Source organism: Capsella rubella, unplaced genomic scaffold (assembly GCF_000375325.1).
Source record: "Capsella rubella cultivar Monte Gargano unplaced genomic scaffold, Caprub1_0 scaffold_3, whole genome shotgun sequence".
NCBI lineage: Eukaryota > Viridiplantae > Streptophyta > Magnoliopsida > Brassicales > Brassicaceae > Capsella > Capsella rubella.
In genome coordinates this window covers 814,778-841,371 of record NW_006238921.1, presented here as the reverse complement: position 1 = coordinate 841,371, position 26,594 = coordinate 814,778, and the positions used below count along the sequence as shown (strand labels likewise).

Sequence of the window (26,594 nt, the reverse complement as noted above, 5' to 3'; positions counted from 1 at the left end):
AGTAAAATTATTAGAGTCCCTTTACATTTGTTTGGGCTTTCTCTTGGATCCAAATACGCTCATCGGCTCATGGGAAACTTTCTATAACTATGTTGTCTATATCCAGTGCCCAGTGGTAATATCGTATATATGTATAGATATAAAACGAAACAATGAAAAAATAAGCCAAAAAAAAATTGGATGAAGACGGACGGTTACAAAGTAACTGACAATGTTAATCTCTGGGATTTCATTACACGATTGAAAGAAAACAAAATCTAGCAGCAAGCAACGTACACGTTACCGTTTGCATATTGTCACTCGTCAGTTTTTTTTCTATACGAGTATATTTTTTTTCTTTCTTTCTTTCGGATCGTAAGTACAGTATATATCGCATACGTTTGTTTGAGAATGACACAACGACACGTTGGGTAGACGGAAATTACAAGTGTACATAGACAGATACATGCTATCATGAAATCAAAGGTCTAGATTTAGTAGAGAAAAAATAATAATTGAACCAAAATAGTTTTCGAGTCATCGTCATCATAGTACTACTTTGACGTTAGCGTCTATACACATATGAATTCAAATGTAGATTGGCCTGAACAAAGAAAACAAAGAAAACGAAGAAAACGAGTTCTTTCTTTTCTTTCGTTCTTTGGTCACCTTCTCTCTTCTCTTTCTTTTATAGACATATCATTCATACATTTTTCTCTTATAAATTATAGAAAAACAATAACAGTTTTACTTTTGAAGCAAGAGAGGAGCAACGAGTTAACGCATGCAATGGAGATCACCACTATCATATTCCTCATCATCTCTACTCTCACCTTCTCCTTCTTCCTTAAACTCTTCCTCTTTTCCCCAACCCACAAACTCCCGCCTGGACCGCCTCGTTTCCCGGTCATCGGAAACATCACCTGGCTTAAGAAAAACAACTTCTCCGATTTCCAAGGCGTTCTCCGTGACTTGGCCTCCCGTCACGGTCCTATCATAACGCTCCACGTTGGCTCCAAACCTTCCATCTGGGTCACAGACAGATCACTCGCTCACCAAGCCCTTGTCCAGAACGGCGCCGTTTTCTCCGACCGTCCTATCGCTCTCCCCACCACCAAAGTTATCACCAGCAACCAGCACGACATCCACTCCTCCGTCTACGGCTCTCTCTGGAGAACCCTCCGCCGCAACCTCACCTCAGAAATCCTCCAGCCGGCGCGCGTGAAAGCACATGCGCCTTCGAGGAAATGGTCTCTCGAGATTCTTGTTGATCTGTTCGAAACAGAGCAGAGAGAGAAAGGGCATGTCTCCGATGCTTTGGATCATCTCCGTCACGCCATGTTTTATCTGCTGGCTCTCATGTGTTTCGGGGAGAAGCTGAGAAGAGAAGAGATCAGAGAGATCGAAGAAGCTCAGTACAAAATGCTTATGAGCTACACCAAGTTCAGCGTCCTCAACATCTTCCCACGCGTGACCAAGTTCTTGCTCCGGCGAAAATGGAAAGAGTTCTTAGAACTAAGGAAATCTCAGGAGAACGTCATACTCGGATACGTGAACGCAAGGAGCAAAGAAACCGCCGGAGATGTTCTCTGCTACGTCGACACGCTACTTAATCTAGAGGTTCCGACGGATGAGGGAGAAGGTGAAAAGAAGAGGAAGCTGAGTGAATCGGAGATCGTAAGTCTGTGCTCGGAGTTTCTAAACGCAGCTACGGATCCTACGGCAACGGCGATGCAGTGGATTATGGCGATAATGGTGAAGTATCCAGAGGTACAGAGGAAGGTATACGAGGAAATGAAGAGTGTCCTGGCTGGAGAAGCAGATGATCGAGAAGAGATCAAAGAAGAGGACTTGGGAAAGATGACTTATCTCAAAGCTGTTGTCTTGGAGTGTTTAAGAAGATACCCTCCTGGTCATTACTTGTCTTACCATAAGGTCACACACGACACCGTTTTGGGTGGATTCCTCGTTCCACGCCAAGGTAAAAACATTATTACAGTCTTAGTAAATTTCACACATAATACGTGTAACCATGCACTAACATATTTGGAAACTTGGACATTAATAAGCTGTGAAACTAGTATTATGTTCTTAAAAAACTGGTATCATATAAAGAAAATTTTAGGTTAATCATTTGGTCAAATCATTTATGTAATTAATTTTGTTTGGGATTAGGTACTATAAACTTCATGGTAGGAGAAATGGGCCGGGATCCGAAAATATGGGAGGATCCTCTAACGTTCAAACCAGAAAGGTTTCTAGAGAATGGGGAAGCATATGATTTCGATATGACCGGAACTCGCGAGATCAAGATGATGCCGTTCGGAGCGGGACGAAGGATGTGTCCCGGTTACGCCCTTTCGTTGCTTCACCTCGAATATTACATAGCCAATTTGGTTTGGAAATTCGAGTGGAAATGTGTAGAAGGTGAAGAAGTTGATCTATCCGAGAAGCAACAGTTCATCACAATGGTCATGAAGAGCCCTTTCAAGGCCAATATTTATCCAAGGAGAAAGTGACAAGTAGTATTTGCTTTTGTTTGTTTGTAATTTGTATTATCCCTTAAAAAGCCTAATGGGCTTATTTGTCGTGCTCGTATGTGTATTATCAAAAAGGGACTAATCTCATGTGTGTTGAAACATGTTGGGCCTTTAATAGGCTTTGATAGTGTTAATAATGGGCTTTGATATATAAATATCAAATAGTGTTAGTTCCTTGTCCAATTTTCATGGCGGAGAAGTAGAACAGTTTGCAAACAGAAACCCTAAAATTTCGAAATTTGACCGGAGAGAATGGAGGAATCGAAGCAACAGCAGCATCAACTGCAACAACAACAACTCTTTCTTCAAATGCAGCAACAGCAACAACTGCAACAGCGTCAACAACAGCTCTTTCTGATGCAGCATTTGCAGAAACAGCAGCAGCAACAGGCGACGATGTCGAGGTTTCCGTTGAACATTGACCCTCATCTCCGTCCTCCGGGGTTAATCCAGAACCGACCCGTTAACCCGTTTCTTCAGAACGCTAACCCTAGCCCTAATTTGATTCAACAAGCGAATAACTTTCAGCAACTGCAACAGCAGCAGAGTGTGCCGTTGAGTCAGCAAATGATGATGATGCAGCAACAGCAACAGCAACTGCAACAGATGCAACAACAGCAGAAACTGATGCGTCCTTCGAATCAATCGGAGATGCAATTCGCTTACCAGGACGCTTGGCGTGTCTGCCATCCCGATTTCAAAAGGCCTTTCGCTTCTCTCGAAGACGCTTGTGAAAGGTTCGTCTTATTAAGAATTGGAATTGATTTTATGGGTTCTTAAAATTTCCAACTTTAGTGATTTTTTTTTACTCACTGATTTCTCTGGTTGTTATTGCTGTTAGCTTTAAAGATTCTGTAGTGGTATATCCAATTAGTTTTATGGATTTGACTTGTCATCTTTTATCATAAAGGCCGATGCTTTATTGGACCTTCTTCCACTTTTTTCTTGGGATTGCAGAAAATTTTCTATTTTTAATACCCTGTGGCTTTGATGTTGTGTCTGTTGATCAGCTTGGGTCTACCAAGATATTCTTGTGCATTAGATCTTCTGGTTCTCTCATTGGTGCATATATGAAATGTTTATTATTCTCTTGCTCAGTTCAATGTGGAACCATCTTCATTCTTATCTATTATGAAGTTTGTTTACATATGCATTGCTATGGATTAATCGTTCTCTGTGTATCTCTTGTTTGTTTCATTTTACCATCTATGCAGATTGTTACCTTATCACGTTGTAGCAGATTACGAAGCAGAGGAAGAGGCTAAAATCCTTGAATCAGACCCAACAAGCCAGACGCTACCTCTCTGTCAACTATGGGATAACAACATTGCAGCCAAAGTTGCAGAATTCACGGCTAAGTTTGAGGAACAAGTCCAAACTTTTAACATGATAACCCAGGAGAGAAGCGATGGAGAAGCCAGAGCCGAGGAAAGGCTGATGATTGAACAACTTTTGCTGCAAGACGAGAGAAAAGCATGTATTGAGATGAAAACGGAACTGGATAGGGAGATGAAAGCTCAGGAGGTGAGGCTAAGAATGGCTGCTATGGCACAAGCAGCAGGACAGCAAGTGAGAGCAGCAGAGTCGCAACAAACTCATGCCGAGATGATGGCGCGTAACCCGTTGAGAGCTAATGCGATTGGGAATCATGGAGAGCAAGGGCGTAACATGCACCCTAATGAGATGATGATGCTGATGAACGGATGGGGGAATAACAATAACAACAATAATAGCCAGAAAGAGGAGAAGGAACCATTAGATGATTTCTTGAATGATGAAGAAAATGAGAATGGTGAACAAGAGAACTGGCGACGAAGTGGGGAGTTTGATTTGAATACTCGGTAAAGGGATGGGAGTTACCAAGGCTCATAATTTTTTTTTGTTTTGTTTAGTGGTCCAAATACTCGCAGTTTGATGATGTAGTTAAGAAAACTTGAAAGGTAGTAGTGAATAAGGAAGGTGACAGAGAAATAAACGATTTGGCGTGTCGCTGCATTGAAATTGAAAGTAGCAAAACACAATATGAACCACAAAAGCAAAAGAAAAAAAAAAAAAAGAAGCGGCAAAATTAGACAAACAAGTTACATCAAATGACTAGAAATGGAAAAGCATGCACCATGTGACTCCCCTAAACACATCAAAACGAATATCGTTTTCTTCGTAGCTAGCTGCGACTGGGACCATACACACAACAATCCCCACAACACTTTTTTTTTTTAATAAAAAAAATATTCCAAAAGGATCTTTTTACGATTTCGAAAAACCTTAATTATTATGCATGCTGATGTGGTATTAATATGTAGGAGTAGGACTGCTGAAAGATATATGACATAAATTTTTATGAAAGTAATAACCTTATGTTGTGGACGTCTCGTAGGCTATGTCTTCCTCTACGTGGCACATGAGAGGTTAGCTCATGTGTCCGCCTCAATGACTTGAGCCGCGGTTTTATCTCAATGAAACAATGCAAAACTATAACACACAAAAATTGTTTATTTCATTATGATTTCTCATCCTCAAAAGGTTAATTTAGCACTTGGTAAAGATAAAGGGTAATGGTTGAATCATGTTATTTATGTATTTGATTATACTTTTTTTGTATTTTTAGAGCGATAATAATGATGCTGGAGTTTAGTTAGAATCTCTTAACTTACTGATCATATGACACCTGACAGTACCTACTGTAAGCAAACCATACATAGGAGTCTTGCTTCCTATGTATTGTCGAACTTGAAATTTCTGTACTAATTACCATCCTGGCTCCAATCTTTTATAATCACGGAATGAATGAAAGACGAATAATATTTCTTCTCATAATAATTGTTTAGTCCGGTCAAACTAATTACTGTATTAAAAAAATATAATCCTCCACAAAAGAGGAAAAAAAAAAACTCGTTGAAAAGACATAATGTAAGTGCTATTATCTTAACAGGCAATTTGGGTTCCGTTTTGGTTTAAGAACAACGAAGTCGTAAGCAAGAAAATTTAATGCCATTTAATAACACAATTAAGTCGTAATCGTATAGGAGTGATATACTAAGACACTATGACAGTGTTATTAAAAAAAACTCTTACCAACTAAGTATGACGAATCACGAAAGCACACTCCAACATACAAAGTAATCAAGTGTTATTGCTAAAACTTCTAAACAAAAATTTTAGAAATTTGTTTTGATTAAAAACTTAAGAAAGATTTGGATTTAGAATGAAAACAAGCATTGAAAAAAAAAAGATTAACAACCAATAGGCTGTTAATACAGTTTACTTTTCTCAATAAATTATCCATTACTAAGAAAAACAAAAGTTATAGGAAAGAAAAAAGAAACAGATGCCAAAGAAGAGTGGCATGCCTCTGATTCTTATCTCTTAAAACAACACTTCACAGGTCACTTCGCTCATTGGACCTCTCTCTGATCTCACTTCACTCTCACTCCGTCACTCGTGTTTTATTTTACATCAGAATCTCTCCTCTCTTTCCACAAATATTGTCTCTAACCAAATAACTCTCACAAAAATGACCCACAATATTCTTTTTTTTTTATTTTTCTCAAATTCCCCACACCATTAATAAAAAACCTTACCAACCCATGAAGTAAAGTAAACTCCTTTCTTTCTACTTATTAATAAATATCTCTATAACTCTCTTTTTGTGTTTCATCAACTTCATCAGTCTCTCTTAAACTCCATCGATCACAAGAAAGTTATTATTATTAAAAGGAAAGATGAAGAGAGGACATGGCGAAACAACTTGGGACCCGCCACCTTCTCGCTGTTCCGGTGAAGGTCCTTCAATGGCGGTGGTCGTGGATAACAACAACAAGAAGTCTACTGCTGATGACAACAACAACAACAACATGGACGACGAGCTTCTTGCTGTTCTTGGCTACAAGGTTCGATCTTCTGAGATGGCTGAAGTCGCACAGAAGCTTGAGCAACTCGAGATGGTTTTGTCTAACGATGACGTTGGCTCTACTGTCTTAAACGACACTGTTCATTACAACCCATCTGATCTCTCTAACTGGGTCGAGACCATGCTCTCCGAGCTTAACAACCCAGCTTCTTCCGATCTCGACCCGACCCGAACTTGCGTTGCTAGATCCGAATACGATCTCAGGGCCATTCCTGGTCTCTCTGCGTTTCCAAAGGAAGAACAAGAAGTCTTTGACGACGAAGAAGCTAGCAGCAAGAGGATCCGACTTGGAGAACCCTATTGCGAGTCAGCGGGTGAGTCAACTCGTTCTGTGGTGCTCGTTGACTCTCAAGAGACCGGAGTCAGACTCGTCCACGCGCTTGTGGCGTGCGCTGAGGCGGTCCAGCAGGAGAATCTCAGCTTAGCCGACGCGCTCGTGAAACGCGTGGGAACACTCGCAGCTTCTCAAGCCGGAGCCATGGGCAAAGTCGCTTCCTATTTCTCCCAAGCCCTGGCTCGTCGTATTTACCATGGTTACAACGCGGCAGAGACGGACGGCTCATTCGAAGAGGTTCTTCAGATGCACTTCTACGAGTCTTGCCCTTACCTTAAGTTCGCTCACTTCACGGCCAACCAAGCCATACTCGAAGCTGTCACGACGTCGCGTAGAGTTCACGTCATCGATTTAGGGCTTAATCAAGGGATGCAATGGCCTGCTTTGATGCAAGCCTTAGCTCTCCGACCCGGTGGACCTCCGTCGTTTCGTCTCACCGGAGTCGGTCCACCGCAGACCGAGAATTCGGATTCCCTTCAACAGTTAGGTTGGAAATTAGCTCAATTCGCTCAGAACATCGGCGTCGAATTCGAATTCAAAGGCTTAGCCGCTGAGAGTTTATCGGATCTAGAACCGGAAATGTTCGAAACCCGACCCGAATCAGAAACCGTTGTGGTTAATTCGGTATTTGAGCTCCACCGGTTATTAGCTCGATCCGGTTCAATCGAAAAGCTTCTCGAGACAGTTAAGGCTGTTAAACCGAGTATTGTAACGGTGGTCGAGCAAGAAGCGAACCACAACGGAGTCGTCTTCCTCGATAGGTTCAACGAAGCGCTTCATTACTACTCGAGCCTTTTCGACTCGCTCGAAGACAGTTACAGTCTACCGAGTCAAGACCGAGTTATGTCGGAGGTGTATTTAGGGAGACAGATACTCAACGTAGTTGCGGCGGAAGGGTACGATCGGGTGGAGCGACACGAGACGTTGCCACAGTGGAAAAACCGGATGAGATCCGGTGGATTTGACCCGGTTAATCTCGGATCTAGCTCGTATAAACAAGCGAGCATGCTCTTATCGGTGTTTGCTACGGGAGATGGATACAGAGTTGAAGAAAACGACGGTTGTCTAATGCTTGGGTGGCAGACAAGACCGCTCATCACAACGTCGGCGTGGAAACTCGCTGAGTCGCGGCGGTAGAGTAGTAGTAGAGATGATGGATGATGATGACTCGCATAAAACCGGGAAATATAATAAATGTTTTTAAAAAAATTAGGGAAAGAGACTGTAACTTTTAGTTATGTTTACTTTTTAACCCGGAGTTTTTGTGTGTTTAACTGTTTTTGCCTAAAAGTTTATAACTTTATCTTTTTGGACCTTGTGCGTATCTTTGAGAGTTGAGAGGAGTAAAAGAAAATCATGTATCGTAGCTCGAGCTTATAGTAGTTTTTCAATAAATGGAAGGATAACGATTCTGTATGTTTTCTTTCTTTCTTTCTTACTTCATCCAAGACTACTATTAAAATATGATTTGTGTGATAATATTTTTCTTCTTCAGTTGAGATAATTAACATGGAGGGAGTGAACGTGAGCGTCTCTGAAAAGGCGGATCCAAAACGTACTTTCAGTTTCGAGTACTGATGTCAGTCTCTTTTGTTATAAGATTTTCTTCCAAACATTAAAAGAAACAAACAGATTGTTCGATTCTCTCTCTTTACTTTTAGTATTGGGTTTGTATTGATGAGGTAATATGAATCATGTGTAAGTTGGTTGATCTTCACGTACGTAATCAACTTTTAAAGATACATATGTGAGGTGAAATTTTTTATTTATGAGATCATAAGCCTCGAATTCGATGGTCTTTTACAAAAGAGTTGGTGGAGCTGAATTTTGGATGATTATTGTATGTATACCATGTATGAGATCTTGAATATACATAGTTGTCTTATATATACTAGAAAATATAAATCTCTAGTAGGAGCTTTGAATTCGATATCTAAACTCCGGCAAAAAGAACAAAATTTTGAAAACATATTGTATGTAAAATTCCCATTCAATTATAAACGAAATCTTTTTAAGTGTAGGGATTTTGGTCGGATAAGTTGAGTTTGTATAATGATCACACTCCAATGGCACTATGATATCAACGAAACCTTTTTTTTAAGTAAAAGCGTTTGTATAGTAGTAGTAATGTACACACAAAAAGACTTAAATTACAGAAAACTTTTATTATGAACACTTTTTGAGTAAAAAAGAGAGAGAAAAAAAACCAGTCACTAAGAACCAAAACGCCGGCACTGGACTGGCATATATAAATCTTCACCACCCTCGTTGGGTCAATCCACAGTAAATTCTTGGAAGAAACCTTGCGATCGGATCTCACAGGTTAAGGACGGACAAGAGTGGAAGCACGTTCTTGTAGATGTCTCAAACTTTTTTCCATGCTAACTTGCACCATTTCAGCTAGCATCTTCTTTGCCTTACCGGATTGATCATCTCCGTCTATATGAGAGATTAAGCTTGACACTATGTTCTCTATTGTGTCGGGTTGTACCTCTGATCTCGGGCTTTCCGAGTCCCTTAGCAGACACAGAAGTCTTTGAGCTTTAATCCGAGATTTCGATGTCCCTTGAACCGTGAGCTCAAGCAGTCCCGGTATCACACCTTCTCTGAGAATTGGCTCTCTGTATTTACTCCTATCGCTTTGGCACAACGTTAAAAGCACGCCAACTGCGTGTTCCCGTGCTTGTAATGAACCATTTTCAAGAACTTCCACGACCGCTAAAACTCCCCCTTCGTTAGAAATTAACCCTGATCTCGGCTCCTCGCCAGAAACCATCAAGGATTCTATCAGAGAACAACATTTCTCAGATGTTTTGGATGACTTTTTACTTGATATGAGAAGATTCAGAATGGGTGAGAGTGGTTTAGTCGCTAGGATCATGCTTAGGTTATCAGAGAGCGTAGAGAGGTTGGAAAGGGCCATAACTGCATCAGCTTTAGCTTGTGGGCTTCCATGCTTAATGACTTTGACTAATAAAGGAATTACGCCATTAGCTCCAATGATGGGTTTGTTGCTTGCTGACGCAGAGAGAGTGAGCAAAGATGCAGAGGCATACTCTTGAAGTGTTGGGCTGTTTGATTGTAAGAAGTTGATGATTGGCTCTAAAGCACCGGCTTCAATTATACTCACTTTATTCCTGAAGATTGAAAAATCAAACCAGAAAAACTCAGAATAATAGTCTCAGAGGAGAATATTCTTAAAGACAATGACACATACATAAAGTTTCTTAACATTAAGGCAAAGATCAATCTTTCTTTCTCTAAGAGTTAAAACACTGCCATTCAATTTAAAAGTCAATATGAATTGTAATCAAGGGAATTAGAGTTGTAGCCACTTTAGGAAAATCAAGCCGACCTAATTAATAAATGTTTATGGGACACCAAAACTAAAGTAGGGAAGATATTTTAATTGAGAACTAAAAAAAAACGAGGGGAAAAGTGAAGAAAAAGGAAAGGCTTCTTGAGTCTAGTATCTTTACTTTGCTTGCCTCCATCTCTTCTCTCCCACTAGATGATGGATCCCATTAATAAAAAAGAAAGTGATGATCTCAGAGTTTAGACCAAAAAAGAAATTGACTACAAAGTCGTTTGCGTATAAACTAAGAAAGATTCAGCAGCAAAGAAAAAAATAAGTCTGGTAAAACCATATGGTCCTACAGATGCAGAAAGAGCTAATAAATTAAGCAGTGCAAACTTTATTCATACCTGCCCCAAAGCAAAGAGAGTTAGTTAACTTCAGGTGATTTTCATCTATAAACTATCACTTAACTTTAAACCATACTCTGTGTGTTTTTAGCTTGTTAATGTCCTCTGTTTCTAATGGAAGCAAAAGGACGATGGAATTTGCGGCGGGTTTAGGTAGAGGAAGAAAGATTCTTGTTTTAGTGTTATCTTACAACTTGATTCTTTGCTTTGCTTATGGGAATGTCAAGACAAAGATAATAAAGAAAAGGATAAAAGCAAAGCTAACATGATCCATCAAAATTTCATCTGCAGCTAGAAACCAATGAAACCTCACCATAACAAGAACACGATAAAAGAAAGAAAAAAAGCATAAGTCAGAATTCTCCAGAAACCGCATAAACCAAAGAATAATTTTTAAAGTAAGGAATAAAGAAGAGTATACTGTGACGAACCCTAAGCCAAAATTTGAATTCCCTCAGTAACCAAAACAAAAATCCTTCAAAAGGAAGCAAAAAGGAAACCAAAAAAAAAAAAAAAGAAGATCGAAGAAACATAGAGTACACTCCAAGGAAAGAAAAAGCACTCGCCCAACCAAAAGTTGATTGATCCACCCAATCTGATTTTTAAACCATAAAAAAATAAGATCGCTACGATCGATATTATCCATTTACGATACAATGATCTCATCATGAACTTGCACGAAATGGTGACACACAAACCCCTATCGGTTCTACAAATTTTAATTAATCTAGTGGTGATTATCCAACTAATTCCAAGCTCAGGGATCACTAATCAGATCCGTATAACGAAAACAGAACAAATTCGAATTGGGTAAGAAAAGAAGAAGAACGTACTTCTCGTCTTTGACGGCGAGGTTAAGGAGAGCAAGCAGAGCAGCCTCGTGGTGCGATTCAGGGGAATCAAATCGGAGCATCGAAACGAGAGGTTCGACGGCTTGGGAAAAGTGTCGGCGGCACCTGTGAGACGTCTTCGTTAGCCGACGGATCTCTCTGGCAGCAAACAGCCTCGAACCTAGATCCTCCGATCGGATTAAACTGAGGACTCTCTGGACTGAAGCAGAGGAAGACGAAGAAACCGACACCGACGACGACGACGGAACCGCCGTGTGGTTGAGCAATTCGTGGTCTACATCTCCGCCACGTGGCGAATCGCAATCGAGGCTCGTGTCGATTGATGAAACGGAGGAAGAGGAAGAAGAAGCGACGGCGGAGATGAGGCTGTTTGGTTCTCCGGCGAGGTCCATTTCAGGAGAAAGAAGAAAAGATCTGCTGAGAAAGAGAGAGAGAGAGAGAGAGAGAGAAAGAGAGAGAGACGTACGAGTAAGAAGGCGTTGGCCAACGGTTACATAGTACGTGTGTATATATACTACACACGAGTGGCAATATACATATATGTTATATATTTTTAGTCAAATATTTTATTTAGGAAACTTTATTATAATCTTATTTATATAAAGCAAATTGTATGAAAACAATAAATCCAAATATATAGGAGAAAATTGGGTTGAAAGACCTTTTTTTTTTTTTAAGGGATGGCTTCTATTTCTTTGGGTTTTGTTTTTTTAACTTTTAGTTGTAAAAAGATATTTGTATTTTGTAAGAATGATGTAGATGGCACAAAGCTGTTTAAGAGATTTTATTCGATTATTATTAAAGTATATGGTGTTGGTCCTCAATTTTGAGAACAATTAGTGCCAACCATTCTTCTTCGTTATAGTGTCTTTATCTTATGTGTAGCTATATTTAGGAACAATAGAATGAGATTTGTGTTTGGCAATGACTTAAAGTAGAGCTAATATCAAACTTAAAATACATCTGTAATATATTTAAAACTATATCATCAAACTTACACAATTCATATGGTAAAAATTATTAAAATATCAGAATTCACAAGTTCTATATATAAGTCTATTTTTTTTGGGAAAAAAAAACAAATTGTTATGATAATACTTAACGTGGAATGTTAATTTTTGAGAAATATCAGTTTTGATTTATGTAAATTACTGCATTTGGGTTCTAGTCAATGCATTATAATTATAGTCTAGAAACCAAATCTCTCGAGCATTTTAACCAAATGCCAAAACCGCAAGAAACAAAAATCAAAAACTAATACGTCGTTACAATGCGTTTTCAAGAAAAATCCAAGACAAGACATAAAGAAAAAAAAACATACTTGATCAAATGATTGTCATTACAAAACAAATTAAACATGATTAAATCTCACACACGCCCTTTCATATAAAATTATAAGATCTGTTAGCTTTACTTAGAAAATCTTGGCGACGTCTTTCATAAGACCACGATTGGCACTTGCGAAATCAGAAAATTCTTCGTAGGAGATGTATCCATCACCATCAGTATCGATCTCGGCCATCATACGCTTAATGTCCTCGTGCGTGACCGAGCCAAGGTTCTTGAGAGCATCTCCAAGCTCGGCCGCAGATATTTTCCCATCTCCGTTAGCATCAAATCTCTTGAAAATACGGTCATGCTCAGCTTTTTCCGTTGCGTCAGCCATTGTTTCTAGTTTTGTTCTCTTGGTCGGAAAGATCAGATGAAACCTTTAGTGTTATATAAAGAGTTTTGAATGTGACCAAGTTGAGGCTATGCTTTAAATTAGGCGATTTAATGAAAAAACTGAATTTACCAAAATTAGAATTTGACTTGGTCCTTCATTAACTCTCAATACAAAGTCATTTCATTTGGTTGGTGTTGTTACAACAAGAAGAAAAATAGTGAAAGAAATTGATGAATTTTGGACTATATAACTAAACTTTTTGTCATAATATAAGGCAACATTTCCATAAGAGCAAACTATTCCTCCACATAGTGATGTAAAATAAAAAAATCCATAAATTTAAAATTAACCATTCAAGCAAAATCCACATGAAATCAAGATTCTGTATTACACCTTTTCCTTTGTTTTAAACAACAATGTAAAGAATCCTATCGTTTAACTTGGCCAAAAAGGTTGGATTGTGAGAGATACATGGTGAAAAAAAATCAAAGGCTGAATCCAACAGTTTTTTCCGGCTTTATATCGATCTTCAAAGATAGAATTGAACTCATAACTTTGAAGCAAAAATAAGTCTTTCGAGAGTGTAGGTCGACTTATTACCTTCAAGGAGCTCTGTCAAAAGGCTTAGTGTCATTGTAACAAGTATCCCACACTGCTTCCATCGCATCTTTAGCAGCTACTTCTGAGCAGTAAGGGTTTCCACGTAGCGATTTCAACACTCTTCTTTTTATACATTCCTTTTGAAAAATCATGAACCGGTTGATATTAACGAATGATTCAACAAGTGTATATACGAACTAACTATAGTCACTTACTTGTTCATGCCCTCTTAATTTAATGAAACCCCGCAAAAGTTCTCTCTTGAAATGGCAATCACCGCTTAGGTGACCTGCGCGTATCTGTTTAAAGAATATACACACACCAAAACCTATCAAGAACTTTGACAACAGTACATCAATTAGCACTACATATTAAAGCTTTAATCTAACACTGAAATCACCTCGCTGCAAGCATGATGAGCACAATTAGTCCAATCCAAATTCTTGGCTCGGCATTCGTCATAAGCATGAATCAACTCATGTATAACTACTTGGTTCACTTCATCTTGAATGGTGAGATAGTTGCTGCAGACAGTGATCTTGAGACAAAGAAAGCAAAAGGAATATAGCAGCATCAAGGGACAATCAATTCATCAACGAGCTCCAGAGCAGCATAATATCAAGAAAAAAGAAGAAACATGGGAAACGGTGTTACCCCTCTTCCTTTAGTGTAACCTCCAGCTACAGGTCCGGTGCAAACAACAGCCTTTACGAAATTATCACCAACTCTACACCCAGATTTCTCCATTTGCTCCATCAGAAACTTCACAATTGGGTCTATATTCAAACAACATTCAAAAATCAGACCAAATCAAAGCAAATGATATTTAACAACCCAATAAAACCCACGAGTCAACTACAGAGCCATCCATATGTTTCTTCTCACTCTGCTTTTGATTCTAAAACCTTAAACCCTAGATTGCTCAGAAACTTATTTTCATGAATTTCTCAGATTACAGAGTGAGCTAATCAAACAACCAATGGATTTAAGATTCGAAAGAAAAGAAAAAGGAAAAAGAGCAAAGATTGAAACGGAGATGCTTAGTCCGTGTATAATATATACTTCGGAAACTTCTCTGAATCATGTCTTGGCATTCATCGATAGATTTGCCGCGTCTAGCTCCTGGGTTGAATTCGGATCCAGAATTTGGAGCGGCTGCATCTTCCATTCAATCTCCGGTTCTCTTTGAGTCGATTCTGACGGCGGCGTAGATATTTAGAAGCCGGAGAAATCCTCGGTACTATGGCCTCTAAAGATCGATGATGGTCGCCGAGTGAGAGGACGGAGAGAAAATTAGGCAAGGGTAAATATGTAAATTCCAGTACCACCCCTTTTATTCATTTATTTATATTTATCTTTCTGAGATTTGAATCATTTGACAATCCTTAATCCCTATGTAATAATGATTAAATTGTAGTGTTGTGTTGTTAAAACGTTGGTAAGAAAAATAAATAGTGGAAACTATCTAATTAGTTTTGTATATATCAAATACACTTTAGTTATTTAAAAATATAATATATAGTATCAAAATTTATATATTAATCTACAAACAATGAAAAAATATGAAAAAAAAAAATCTACAAACATACTTGAGTTACTTTAAATTTCTTACTCACATGTGTGAAACTGAATCCCATCTAATTAGTAACCAAATTTCCAAAAAACTTTAGAGACTAAAATCCTATTCCAGATGGCCCAATCTGCTAAATTATACATTTGGACACAATAATGAGTTACTTATGAGATACAAGGAAGTGAAGAAACTATTAATAATATGAAGATTGAACCAAATCCAATTTCTAGGATAAAGTCCAATTTATCATTAATTGGACTAGTTATCATCTTTTATTAATTTTTGGGTTAAGGTTTCCAAACCCTATAAATATAACTCACACTAGCTCTTAAAAAAAACACAAAAAGGAAGAAGTACATATAATTACAAGAGAAATGTCAGCAAAACGGGTGTTCGACAAGTTCGACAAGAACAAAGACGGTAAACTCTCACTGGACGAGTTTCGTGAAGCAGCTCTTGCTTTCTCACCTAACTTTTCTCAAGAGGATATCGCAAAGTTTTTCAAAGAGATAGACGTGGATGGTAATGGCGAGCTTAACGCCGACGAGTTTACTTCATGCATCGAGAAGATGTTGAAGGAAGTGTTTGATTTTTGTGATGTTGACGGTGACGGCAAGATACCGGCCAGTGAGTCATATGTGACAATGACTAGCATCGGAATGACATGCACCGAGGAGAGTTGTGCAGAAAAGGTTCGAGCGGTGGATGCAGATGGTGATGGCTACTTGAACTTTGAGGAGTTTATGGCTTTGGTAATTGGTGACATATGATGAATCAGACTAGTATATTGCTTTGTTTCGTGTTTGGGCGTATGTTTTTTTTTCTGTTTATTCTAAATAATAAAAAGGTTTATTGATGTTTAGTTTCATATAATTTATTACAAACAATAAAAGGTCTATTGATGTTTAGTTTCATCAATTTAGAGGTCTCTCGACCGTTTTTATTTATAATTTTATAAATAAATAAATTGGAATGCATGTTGTTAAATTAATATGGCACAATGCCAAATGTGTAGGTCATTAGCCTCACTCGATATGACTAATGCTATTATTTGATTTCGAAGATGACAAGAGATTTATGACATGGATAATCTAGATTTGAATATTTTTACCGGACGTAAAATCCTTCAGTATTTTTTCTCTGTAAATTGTAGTGACTGTTCTTTTAGTATGAATTAATGAAGAATTTGAGTAAGAAATACAACAATGTTGGAGCTATGAGACACATAAGAGCTTTTCAGAGAATTTACCATCAAGGCTTTTACTTCAAGGCTTTCAATATATTTCTCCGCCAAAGAGCACTCTCTGGGTCGAACCTCAGCTCCCAAGTAGGCCAGTAATGGAGATCTTGTTTCAGAGTCAAGACTCGTGGCTTGCCGTTAAGATGAACAGTCCTAATACGCACAAACTGCCCGTGCTCTAGCTCCTATTGCAACCAATTCGACAAGCAACTATCTTAGAATAATATTTCAATCAGAATAAAAGAGTAGTTCTTGTAAAGGCTCCATAACTCTTCTTCAGGTCCAAAGTAATTGGAACTGTAACTTTTTGTAAGGAACGAGACATACCTTGGTGGCATCTGCGAATGCGTTTAGGTCGGGAGTCTTCTTCCCGTTCACCTCCACAATCCATTGAAGTGCATAGAGGCCATATCGATGTGCAGGACTTCCGTGACACCATCTGGAACAACATTTTTCAAAGAGAATACCAAGAAACTGATGAATTCTAGTCGGTTGCGACAAATATGTTGGTAAGAACCAGGTTTTATGTTAAACCAAATTGAGATCTCATACATAGCTCACAACTAGTAGTACCTTGTGACATAGACACCATGACCTTCCTCCGGAAGAAATCCGAGAGCACGAACCGCAGGATGGGGATCCTGAACAACACATCCACACCAGTTTATTGCTCTTGTAGTTCCGTTCCCATCTCTTTTATCAGTTCCAACTACGAGCTCCATTTCTTGGCCCTAACAAACCAACAAGAGACTAAATCAACACGTAGACCTTATTATTTCTTAACCTACATTATTTGTGTCAAGAAACTCAAGACAAGGATACAAACTACTGCCGTAACAGGTGTCGTGATCAATTGATACAGAGACTAAGGTGATAACAGAGAAAAAAATAAATACAAGATGTCTCAAGAAACAGGAGTTAATGGTGTCACCTGTCGAAGGATTGTTAGACTGAGATTTTCATCGTTGTGGCTGCCCTTATCCAACGTTTGACAAGCGGCTTCTATGTCACTGAAGCATGTAACTGGCATCTTATTGACTGCCAGAACCATGTCGCCTTGCTCTAGAAGGTTTTCAGCTTTTGATCCTGCCAGGCAACCTTTAACACGCAGAACTTGACGTCTAACAGGATCTTTCTTGACTAGGATCTGTCAGAACAATCAGTATAGTAAATGAATTTGAGAATGCATCATTTAGACTAAGATATTAAGCACAGAGACGTATGATAAAGAATCTACGCAGAAATATAGCGTATTATATAAAAAAATGGCTTACTTGGATCCATTCATCACTCAAACCGAAACTCCGGGCTTTTGAGAGCAAAGTAGGATACAACTCAACTTCCAAAATCCGAACAAGCGGCATTGGCCTTTTGACACCATTTATGAGAAGAGCTGGTCCATTTCCACCGGTTATGATTTTTTCAAGGACTTGGCTGATTGCATATACCGGGATACCTCTGACAAACTGATGGTCTTCTGACGAAGTGGAACTATATTTAACCTGTAATCAATTCACAAGAACGCAGCATGTCAGGAAACAAGAACACAAAACTTAGTTAAACTGCAAAGTGGGAAGATGAACCTGAGTCGAAAAGCTTCCCCAAATGGCCCTTATCCTTCCCTGCTCATCAGTCAGCGCTCCTGAAAATGAGCTACCAAAATCTGCAAGAAGCAAGAAAAAAACGAAGTGGGATTTGAACATGTCTAAGTAACTAAATATAAAGTCAAAGGCTCTGAATTCCGTACCTGTATCAAGCTCGATTACTTCCATATTAGTAGCTCTGTAGCGTGGAGAATCAGCAGAGCCAATGTTTAAGGCTGCACATGGATTGGTTACAATAGATTTTCTCGATGTGGCTTGAAGATTTCTACTCAATCCGACAAGATACACTGAATCTCCACGTTGCAGTGCAGGTTCTGTTCAGGTAATAGCAACAATATATACATGAATCGTATGAGACAGCTTTTCACAAAAGCATGATCGTCTGTTAGCTGGTGATATCCAAATAAGCAATGATGGAACTTTCAAATGGTTAACAACATACCAGGCAGTAGCTCAGCTGCACGAATGACTGAAGCACTGGCAGGACCCATTGCTGATGGATTATAGGCAATAAGAGCATAGTTGTGAACAGGATGAAGAAATACCACCTGCAGTTAAGTTAAGAAAGATCAGTTCTAAAGCATCCTTCCATTAACTATAACAATCTCAGGGAAAATCTAACCTCTCCAGGAATCTCGACTGGAAAAGCAGCAAACGACAACATAACATCAGATGCAGAAATTGCAACAGTGTTTTTGTCCACCACAGCAAGTCCCATGCTAGAAGAATGATATATAATGATGCCAGTCCCAAAGAAATGTTGTGAGTGTACACCATCAAGACTGCACGATGGTGGCACATGAACCTGTATACGGGAAGTTAATTTCAACAGATGCAAGCTGTCTTTAATCATACTGTACTTTTGACCAAAAAAAGGAACAAAAGAAAAAAGAAATGTAATTACAATCGCATATACCAGAAAATATTTAACCAAGATAGTAATTCAGTTCGCCAAGAATTTATGGTTTCTTATAGCCTCCGTAGATTATGATCTGTCAGACTTCAAAAAGTAATTACCAAACCTAACATGTTTTAAGGAAATAATTTAAGTAAATACTACTTTGTGTTATCATTTTGTACTCTTTGATGATGTAGGTATTCTGAACCTTGAATTCAATATTGTATACTATTTTATAAAAGTTCAGTGACACACCCATCTTCTATGCAAATTAATGGAATCAACTGCTACACCCAAACTTACTAAGTGTTATCAAACGTTGTCACTCAATGAAAAAATCAAATGGCCATTAAGAACCAAGAAAGAAACAGTGAGAAATAGCACACTACATAAATGTATAAAATTTCAACTGCTGGTGAAACTGATAACTTTTGAGAGATGTTTTAGTCTTTACCTCAAACATGACAAGAGCAGGCTCAATAGCACGCTCAGCCAAGGAAGCATTAGCAGAAAGTGCTGTTGCACCTTCGAAGTCTCTTAAAACTGTATTATCTGTTGCCATTGCATCATCAGATTTAAATTCACTGCCATATAACGAACCGTTTGCAGCAATTCCATCTAGAGAATCATCGTCAACTCTTTGTTTCTTTGCTTCCGAGCCAAAATCATTCTGAGAACCATCCCCACCAGAGGCTTCCATAATAGCTGCAATATCAGTAACCCCACGAACATTCACTTCATGCATGGGTTCTGTATCGTGATGGCAGATAGAAATATTTTGGCTTATAGGCAAGCCATTATTACCAATAGATGGCGCAACAGCAGCAGGTTCAATTGCAGGTTTCACATCCCATAAACCAGAACTGTCATTACGGGTATACAACTGCGGAGGAGCGTACCATTCATGACGATCAATTGTGACTAACACAGACTGCAAGAAATGGAACCCGACAATAAGTATTTCTCATTTGAGTATTATTATAGAGTTCAAAAAGAAATAAGAACGCAAATGTTAATGACAAGAACGTCGCTAACACAAAAGATTGTGTGGGGAAATCATTGATTTAAATATAATATTTTCCCATAGACAGTGATCACAGAGATCTAGCAGCACTGCAGCACCAAAAAACATATACTAGGAACACCGAGAAGAGAGGTGATATTATCACAGAATCAACAAATTGTTTGTAAGAATGACGATACTGATATGGAGTACCCTAACAAAATATCATAAATATGCTAGCACCAAGTATTGACAACTATATGTTTACAGTGGGTTAGGAAGTATAGCAAAAAGATTTTTAAACAAGGTATATCACCTTCTTGCGATGACGATCAGTGTGAGACATATATTCCAAGGGAACACGAGCACCTTTGGAGAGCTTTGAGAGAACAGATACTAAATCCCCCAGACCAGAAATGTCCTCATTAGCAACCTTCTTTATGATAGCGTGTCGAGGGACCCCAGCTCTAAATAGCATGTATCTGAATAGAAAAGAGCATTTCCAAGTAAATCCAGAAATACAGAGACACGAAATCATTTACATTTACAATATCGACACATCAGTCAAGAAAGTTACGAGCCTGTTAAATCAAGAAAATGTGACACTTTTTTGGTGGAAGTAAAGCAGCTTACCCAGGGTCCGCAACATAAGCCAGGCCACAAGGAAAACGAAAATTGCGAGCCTGTTAAATCACAGATATTTTAAGATCAGCTAAATGTTTATAGTAAAGTGTTAGTGAAAATTGATCCAAAGCATTTGTTATCAATAAAAATATCTAAGAGCGTGCTAAATATCTTACTTTGGAAAAAATAGATAAATGTTTTTAATTAACAAGTGGCAAGATTGGTATGCAAATTCAATGACGGATTAACCCTAAACATCCCTGACCTTAAACCCCAAGCCATAAATAAATACAATAGTTCCACATGTAGCATGAATGTAGGACACAAATATATCCATGCATGCAGGTACAGAGATTTCCAGAAAATATATTTTCAAGTCATAGTTAAGTTACCTGCTGATAAGACAACGGATGAATTACAGCACCGCTTACTTCCAGGAAGTGGTCTGGAGTGATTGAGTGTAAATCCTGAACCTGTGGCAGGAAATACACAAACACATAAGGCTCTTTATTTTTATGAAAGATATGAAGTACGAATAACATGTAAGCAGATTTTGAAATTCTAAATGAAAATTATACATAAAGAATTGATGAACTCTTTCATCTATCTGGGAAAACGAAAGAGCAACAAAAAAGAATTTAATGACCAAAAGAAAAGAGAGACGATTACATATATTTTACTTCTCGTCTTTGCATAATCTTCCCTACTGGTCAAGTCAGTATGTGACTGGGCAGAAACTAAACAAAAAATCCTAGAAGACTACTGGGCACATAAAACCAAAGTTCAAAATATAAGAATGGAACTCACTGATACACTAACAGATAGTGGCTGTCCACCCCTTTCAATCTCCAATTCAAGTATCTGGCCAACACCATCATCAAGCAAATTCTCCAAGCTTAAAAATTGTGTTAGCACCTGTGATAACAAATTAACAACCAAAAGGCAGATTTATGAAAACGCGGAAAAAAGGAACTAGACAATGTACATACACTGATTAATAGGTTCTATGGCCAGGTAATAACATATCTCTAAACTAAATGTATCTTTACTAATGTTGCTGCAAAAGATATCACAATTCTTGATTGCTTGAGGCAAACAGAAAAAAAATCTCACTAAGAAGATGTAATAAAGACCACTTACTGTCCCATTCACACGAACAAGAACATCTCCCGGCTCCAAATGTTTATCAGCAGGGCCACTTGGCACCTACCACATGTCAACATATCATATATAGGTTAAAAAGTTAACTGTGCTTATATTCTTCGTTACAACTATTGTGATGTGTGTTAATAACGAAACAATGCACTAACCACAGAATCAACAACAAGCATTCCTGTTTCCCCAGTTGGAGATGCATGTCGAACCACCTAGACAGCCAAGATATAGCATATTTTAAGGTTTCAGTGTGCGAAACGAGGAAAACTGATGCCCTACAAGATGGTAAGAAGGAAATGTATGTACCTGTTCAGTTTCGCTCCTGAGACCAAGTCTCCGTATCTCATCGAATCCTTTATGAACAAATGTCATCTACATACACAAGAAAACAGATAAAAGCTTACATAAGCCACGCCCAGTAATAGAGAGTGAATTTCCTCTGAATCTCTGCAAATCTAATAATAGATGGAAAGTGAATAGAAATAAAACCATGAACTACTTCAGATCCCAAAGATAACCTACTATCACCAGCCACAGTAGTCCAAATAAAATAAATATTCACGAACTTCAAGGTATACATTTTCCCCCTAGGATTTGAACACAACATTCAAATCACATACATTTAATTGACATACCATGTAACAGTATGAGTAATTTTTCAGAAAAAAAACTGAACCTAGCTATTTAAAAAAAAAAAAAAGAGAGAGAGAAAGCCAAAATTAATACTCGTGGAAACTTTCTTAACAACAGTATGAAGAGTCTCAAAATCAGAGAGGGAAAAAACAAACCTGAAGTGTACCACGAGGAATATGAACTGCTTTTGGCTTATCCGTGCACGAGTCAATGCTTTTTTGGAGAAAACTGAACGCCCTAACAACCTTCCAAACACAAAAACAATACTTGATCACTAAGCAAATTACTGACTAAACTTCAAATTAATAGTGGGGCTACGGAATGATTTTTATGCTTCCTACTAGATAGTCAGATCCCCATATAAGAGAAGAAGAGATGTCAAGTATAGCTCTTTTGGAACATTTTACGAACTTTCAGCATAAACTATTTTCCGGAAGACTAAATACATTGAACAATCCTCTGATGGAGGCTCTATACACATTTACCAATTCTTAGCTTTGGCAGAAGCAGAAGCTACATAATAATCTAATGTTCTGAATTTACAGGGGTTGTTTCAGTGGCTAAATTAGTTACACCATTTACTCGTAACTTAAGAATCGAAAATGAGTAAATGAAAAAGAGAGATTGCTTACCCGTTGAAGTGGTAGGAAGAAGGCAGATGCACTTGATGACTTGCTGCCAGCATTCAAAGCTACCGCCCTGCCTTGCCAATCAATGACAGGAGAACCACTTGAACCACCTTTAGTACCTGATGCTGCCTATAAACAATATTAGCAAACAGTAGCATATGTGTAAGGTTTACACTTTGAATAACAGTAGCCTAACATACTTGAATATTACACAATAAGCTACAAACAGGAAGTTTTTACCCTAGTTGGTGGACTCGAGATAATTTAAAGTAAATACGATTGAGAGACACATTTTGTTGTGGAAACAGGAATAAATCAATAAAAATCATAAGCATGACACGACTAAAAGATTAAACAAGATTCTGACTCGGGGAAGACAGCATGCAACTTAGTTCAAATAAGTTAGTAAATTAATTAAAATCTAAGAGGACATAATCACTTACTTGCATATAAAACGTATTGAAGTCGTTATAACCATCTCTGCACCAAAAAAAAAAATTGATTTTTACAAAGCAAGTAGCCAGCCATTAAAAAAAATCTATTAAAGGTACCGATGATATATTACGAGTTCAAAAATTACTACATATATGAATTTAAAAAGATTCCATGCAAGTCACAAGTATCACCAACAACTTTTTATGTTGAGAAATAAGCAGAACTATAAAACATGATCAGTGAAGCAGAAATACTTTTTGTAATGTGGAGCATCCCTATCCAACCGCGCAAGAGTACCAGCCAGTATGGAAACCTGCAAATCCACACTCCAGTTACTAGAAGCATTTGTCATCCATAAGTGCGTCTTAATTCACCAAAAAAAAAAAAACAATGTCTTCTTTTTTTGCAATCTATGTTTGAGATGTGACAGGTAACTTAGCTAACTTGACAAATAGCAAGACAGTTGAGACCTCATTTAAAATATGTTACCTTTTCTCCGCTATCATTTCCAACAACCCTAATTTCAAGTCCAACAGAAGCCGCCTCTGGGGCAAGAGGAATTTCTTCATAAGACAGAAACTGTACTGCACTGGGATCATAGGAAAAGAAGCCAAAGTCATGGACCTGAAAATAATACCAAAGAATGTCAGCCTGATGACGAGGGAAAAGACAAGAAGGGAGAAAACTAAAATATATAAGATGAGACATAAATTCTAGCTCCTGCAGATGTATGATATAGAATAATAGAACCGTAACAACACAAAAGCAAAACTAACGCCTCTGCCCATACCAAAACATTCTGGACCGTGATGCCAAATTTTCATACTAAAAGGGAAGCAGGAAAAGGGTGAAAAGCGAAATCTGATCTAAGGATTAGAATGAAAGACTTACCGGGTCTCTATATACAGGATAGATTGGGATTTCTTCGCGGTTCACAAACATTGCCTCAGCAACTACTGGGCCTACATAAGAAGAAAGCATATCCAAATGAATCACTGGACGCTAAAGAGATTCTTTGTCTACTCAAACCCAGCAGGAACGACCAACATATATCCATATCGACCTAGAACTTAGAATCAGAGCATTGTCATTTCCGAGCCGAGCTAACCGGTTTCTAGACAGCTATCCGAATCACTTCTAAAGTTCCACTACAGAAGAAAATTTGTGTGTGATTGATGATGCAGCTGCTCCCTAAGCTCGTATCAGATCAATTACGTCCATATTAAGAGATTTCAACAAGTAAAAGCGCGCACCAGGCTTAACCACATGGCGATTGGTGAGGATGATCCCACGTCGCTTATCAACGATGAACCCAGTAGCATAGCTGGCACCGGCGGACTCGGTGTCGAAGGCGCGGCAGGCCGTTGTGCGGAGTACGACGACGGCGGGAACAACCTTGCCGAGAGAACGACGCCAGTCTTCGGCGGTGGCAACGGATTCAGTTAACGGAGGATCGATCTCAACGCACAAGTCCTCCTTCATGCCAGACTCAGTAGCCATTGACGCCAGTGATCCCAATCTCTCCAACGGATCTCCCATTTGGTCTCCGTATCAGCTTCGGGGAGAAAATCCGCGGGAATGGGGTTTAGGGTTTTGGATTGGACTCTCTACTCTATCAAGATTGGGGGAAAAAATAAGAGAAATCTGATGATTTTATTTGCCTCTTCAAAGAGATTTTATTATATTCTTAAGTGCTCCGATTAGTTGTTAAGTATGTATAGTACATGACTTCAATTAAATATGCTGTTATGATAATTTGAAATTAAAACTATTCCATAAAATAGAGATTAGATTTTTATTTTATTTTGACCATTGGGGGGACTTGGCTTCTAGCGGATTTATTATTATTTTTGTAAAAATGAGGTAATTTTGTTTTGTAGCGTAATCGTAGAAGTTGATTATTGCAGAAAAAAAAAACTTTTTCAGAAAGCTGAACTTGATTAAGAAAGACTTAAGAGAGAGAGAGAGAGAGTTTATGCATGCAATAAGCAAAAATAAGTTATACCGTCATGCGGATTACTATAATACTTATAAGTTGTTAAGAAAATAATAATTTAATTAATTATATGATTTGTTAATCTGATAGTGGAGTGTTTGCGCATGTCTAATGTCAATTATCCAAAAGTCACCAAAGTTTTTTCCTTTTTCTTTTTCTTTTTGGTGGGTTTTAAAAAAAAAACATCCAAATCGTAAGTCTTTAAAAATATAGAAAACCAGCCGTCGCTCAAAATAATATGAAAATAGTAACATTTTTGAAAAGCTTGCATGAGTTATTATTTCAATTAGTTAACGTACGTGTTTAACAGTCTCAACTTTATTTGGTGAGGATGACACTTTTTGTTTGATCAACTTAAGATCACTGAGTGCTTAAGACTTAAGACTTTACATTATAATCACGTTTGGAAAAATGTTAGTCTGTGCTTTGGTTAAAAGAACGATTTACTTAGAAAAAACGATTTACTCGACAAATTAGACAACAGTATAATTAATTCGAAGATACATATTAATTACGATGCAAAATATCGTGTTTCAGAGCTATCCATAAAGATTGCTTACAAACACCACAATTACAATAACCAAGAGATTCTTAACGGAATTATGGTTTGCGCTAGAATCATAGCCCCATTGGTCATCTGGTTCGGTCCGGTAGAGTTCCCCCGGCACACCGGTCACGTACATGTATTTCGGCGGAGGTGGAGATGAAGACGACCTACTGCAGTAAGTCTTTCGTGGTGGCAACGGCGGCGGCTGATGAGCACAAGAATTAACGCAAGAGTCTTGGACCGCTGGCTGAGTTATAATTGCGGTATGTTCCAGGGGAGAATCAGAGCTGGCTTGATTAGCGAGACAGTGTAATACGACAAACATGGAGAAGAAGACTAGAAGCAGAGGTTTGGCTTTCATCATGATCATGATCTTGATTGATAGGAAATGTCTTCTAATATCGAGACTTGCGAAACAACAATAAAGTAGATATATATAAACAACATGCATGTGCATGTACAGTGTACTCAGTGTCATATCTATACATCACCTAATATGGGATTTGGTGGAGACCAGATCATACGCATTCTGCATTACAATGCAAAAGGTCTTCAGTTTTGAACAAGTCTCTAATTTTGATAAGTTCAACTATTTTGGTTACTACTATTAAGCTTAGTTGATATATGGATTGGTCCGGTGATTTTGAGTCCGGCCTGTTTTAGGCCCATCTA

At 38.2% G+C, this 26,594-nt stretch overlaps 8 protein-coding genes across 9 annotated transcripts; 4 read left to right on the top strand and 4 right to left on the bottom strand.

Moving 5' to 3' along the window:
• The first annotated feature begins 592 nt into the window (after nucleotides 1–592).
• LOC17890865 (cytochrome P450 89A9) lies at nucleotides 593–2,689 on the top strand. The gene is made up of 2 exons (XM_006298907.2): nucleotides 593–1,960; nucleotides 2,155–2,689. The coding sequence occupies exons 1-2, from the start codon at nucleotides 769–771 to the stop codon at nucleotides 2,496–2,498; spliced, it is 1,536 nt and encodes a 511-aa protein (XP_006298969.2). The 5' UTR covers nucleotides 593–768; the 3' UTR covers nucleotides 2,499–2,689.
• Nucleotides 2,690–2,753: 64 nt separating this feature from the next.
• On the top strand, nucleotides 2,754–4,514 carry LOC17890648 (putative uncharacterized protein DDB_G0271606). Its single transcript, XM_006298998.2, has 2 exons — nucleotides 2,754–3,256; nucleotides 3,734–4,514. The coding sequence occupies exons 1-2, from the start codon at nucleotides 2,772–2,774 to the stop codon at nucleotides 4,362–4,364; spliced, it is 1,116 nt and encodes a 371-aa protein (XP_006299060.1). The 5' UTR covers nucleotides 2,754–2,771; the 3' UTR covers nucleotides 4,365–4,514.
• Nucleotides 4,515–5,805: 1,291 nt separating this feature from the next.
• Nucleotides 5,806–8,179, top strand: LOC17893741 (DELLA protein RGL2). The gene has a single exon (XM_006299010.2). It carries the CDS (start codon nucleotides 6,242–6,244, stop codon nucleotides 7,898–7,900), a length of 1,659 nt encoding a protein of 552 aa, XP_006299072.1. The 5' UTR covers nucleotides 5,806–6,241; the 3' UTR covers nucleotides 7,901–8,179.
• Nucleotides 8,180–8,838: 659 nt separating this feature from the next.
• LOC17893325 (U-box domain-containing protein 7) lies at nucleotides 8,839–11,884 on the bottom strand. Its single transcript, XM_006297749.2, has 2 exons — nucleotides 11,302–11,884; nucleotides 8,839–9,900 (listed from the first exon to the last, which is right to left on the bottom strand). Exons 1-2 carry the CDS (start codon nucleotides 11,709–11,711, stop codon nucleotides 9,087–9,089), a joined length of 1,224 nt encoding a protein of 407 aa, XP_006297811.1. The 5' UTR covers nucleotides 11,712–11,884; the 3' UTR covers nucleotides 8,839–9,086.
• A 673-nt stretch (nucleotides 11,885–12,557) lies between these two features.
• On the bottom strand, nucleotides 12,558–13,008 carry LOC17892105 (probable calcium-binding protein CML28). Its single transcript, XM_006299611.2, has one exon. It carries the CDS (start codon nucleotides 12,983–12,985, stop codon nucleotides 12,734–12,736), a length of 252 nt encoding a protein of 83 aa, XP_006299673.1. The 5' UTR covers nucleotides 12,986–13,008; the 3' UTR covers nucleotides 12,558–12,733.
• Nucleotides 13,009–13,302: 294 nt separating this feature from the next.
• On the bottom strand, nucleotides 13,303–14,863 carry LOC17892287 (mitochondrial inner membrane protease ATP23). Its single transcript, XM_006298553.2, has 5 exons — nucleotides 14,648–14,863; nucleotides 14,240–14,361; nucleotides 13,986–14,123; nucleotides 13,801–13,884; nucleotides 13,303–13,722 (listed from the first exon to the last, which is right to left on the bottom strand). Exons 1-5 carry the CDS (start codon nucleotides 14,751–14,753, stop codon nucleotides 13,588–13,590), a joined length of 585 nt encoding a protein of 194 aa, XP_006298615.1. The 5' UTR covers nucleotides 14,754–14,863; the 3' UTR covers nucleotides 13,303–13,587.
• A 654-nt stretch (nucleotides 14,864–15,517) lies between these two features.
• Nucleotides 15,518–16,076, top strand: LOC17893185 (probable calcium-binding protein CML34). The gene has a single exon (XM_006299449.2). The coding sequence runs from the start codon at nucleotides 15,533–15,535 to the stop codon at nucleotides 15,926–15,928; it is 396 nt and encodes a 131-aa protein (XP_006299511.1). The 5' UTR covers nucleotides 15,518–15,532; the 3' UTR covers nucleotides 15,929–16,076.
• A 156-nt stretch (nucleotides 16,077–16,232) lies between these two features.
• LOC17893980 (protease Do-like 7) lies at nucleotides 16,233–25,049 on the bottom strand. 2 transcript variants are annotated; one of them, XM_023785734.1, is made up of 25 exons: nucleotides 24,633–25,048; nucleotides 24,271–24,341; nucleotides 23,869–24,003; nucleotides 23,634–23,692; nucleotides 23,388–23,424; nucleotides 22,948–23,073; nucleotides 22,471–22,560; nucleotides 21,989–22,054; nucleotides 21,838–21,894; nucleotides 21,668–21,733; nucleotides 21,335–21,442; nucleotides 20,920–21,000; nucleotides 20,537–20,586; nucleotides 20,220–20,385; nucleotides 19,705–19,831; nucleotides 19,355–19,605; nucleotides 18,625–18,807; nucleotides 18,445–18,550; nucleotides 18,146–18,316; nucleotides 17,982–18,061; nucleotides 17,673–17,900; nucleotides 17,330–17,545; nucleotides 16,972–17,129; nucleotides 16,726–16,837; nucleotides 16,233–16,583 (listed from the first exon to the last, which is right to left on the bottom strand). In XM_023785734.1, the coding sequence occupies exons 1-25, from the start codon at nucleotides 24,916–24,918 to the stop codon at nucleotides 16,419–16,421; spliced, it is 3,195 nt and encodes a 1,064-aa protein (XP_023641502.1). In that variant the 5' UTR covers nucleotides 24,919–25,048; the 3' UTR covers nucleotides 16,233–16,418. The 2 variants fall into 2 exon arrangements, with proteins under 2 accessions (XP_023641502.1, XP_006296875.1); XM_006296813.2 differs by having other exon boundaries at nucleotides 19,355–19,831; nucleotides 24,633–25,049.
• Between the last annotated feature and the right edge of the window lie 1,545 nt (nucleotides 25,050–26,594).

Excerpts from the sequence above, each read along its gene's own strand:
- LOC17890865 (XM_006298907.2), top strand. The coding sequence starts at position 769 with ATGGAGATCACCACTATCATATTCCTCATCATCTCTACTCTCACCTTC. Across the intron at positions 1,961-2,154 it reads ATTCCTCGTTCCACGCCAAG|GTACTATAAACTTCATGGTA; the intron begins GTAAAAACATTA and ends GTTTGGGATTAG.
- LOC17890648 (XM_006298998.2), top strand. The coding sequence starts at position 2,772 with ATGGAGGAATCGAAGCAACAGCAGCATCAACTGCAACAACAACAACTC. Across the intron at positions 3,257-3,733 it reads CTCGAAGACGCTTGTGAAAG|ATTGTTACCTTATCACGTTG; the intron begins GTTCGTCTTATT and ends CCATCTATGCAG.
- LOC17893741 (XM_006299010.2), top strand. The coding sequence starts at position 6,242 with ATGAAGAGAGGACATGGCGAAACAACTTGGGACCCGCCACCTTCTCGC.
- LOC17893325 (XM_006297749.2), bottom strand. The coding sequence starts at position 11,711 with ATGGACCTCGCCGGAGAACCAAACAGCCTCATCTCCGCCGTCGCTTCT. Across the intron at positions 9,901-11,301 it reads CTCGCCGTCAAAGACGAGAA|GAATAAAGTGAGTATAATTG; the intron begins GTACGTTCTTCT and ends TTCAATCTTCAG.
- LOC17892105 (XM_006299611.2), bottom strand. The coding sequence starts at position 12,985 with ATGGCTGACGCAACGGAAAAAGCTGAGCATGACCGTATTTTCAAGAGA.
- LOC17892287 (XM_006298553.2), bottom strand. The coding sequence starts at position 14,753 with ATGGAAGATGCAGCCGCTCCAAATTCTGGATCCGAATTCAACCCAGGA. Across the intron at positions 14,362-14,647 it reads GATTCAGAGAAGTTTCCGAA|ACCCAATTGTGAAGTTTCTG; the intron begins GTATATATTATA and ends GTTTGAATATAG. Across the intron at positions 13,885-13,985 it reads CTCATCATGCTTGCAGCGAG|ATACGCGCAGGTCACCTAAG; the intron begins GTGATTTCAGTG and ends TTCTTTAAACAG.
- LOC17893185 (XM_006299449.2), top strand. The coding sequence starts at position 15,533 with ATGTCAGCAAAACGGGTGTTCGACAAGTTCGACAAGAACAAAGACGGT.
- LOC17893980 (XM_006296813.2), bottom strand. The coding sequence starts at position 24,918 with ATGGGAGATCCGTTGGAGAGATTGGGATCACTGGCGTCAATGGCTACT. Across the intron at positions 20,587-20,919 it reads ATCCGTTGTCTTATCAGCAG|GCTCGCAATTTTCGTTTTCC; the intron begins GTAACTTAACTA and ends GTGATTTAACAG. Across the intron at positions 18,317-18,444 it reads TGCAGCTGAGCTACTGCCTG|AACCTGCACTGCAACGTGGA; the intron begins GTATGTTGTTAA and ends TTACCTGAACAG.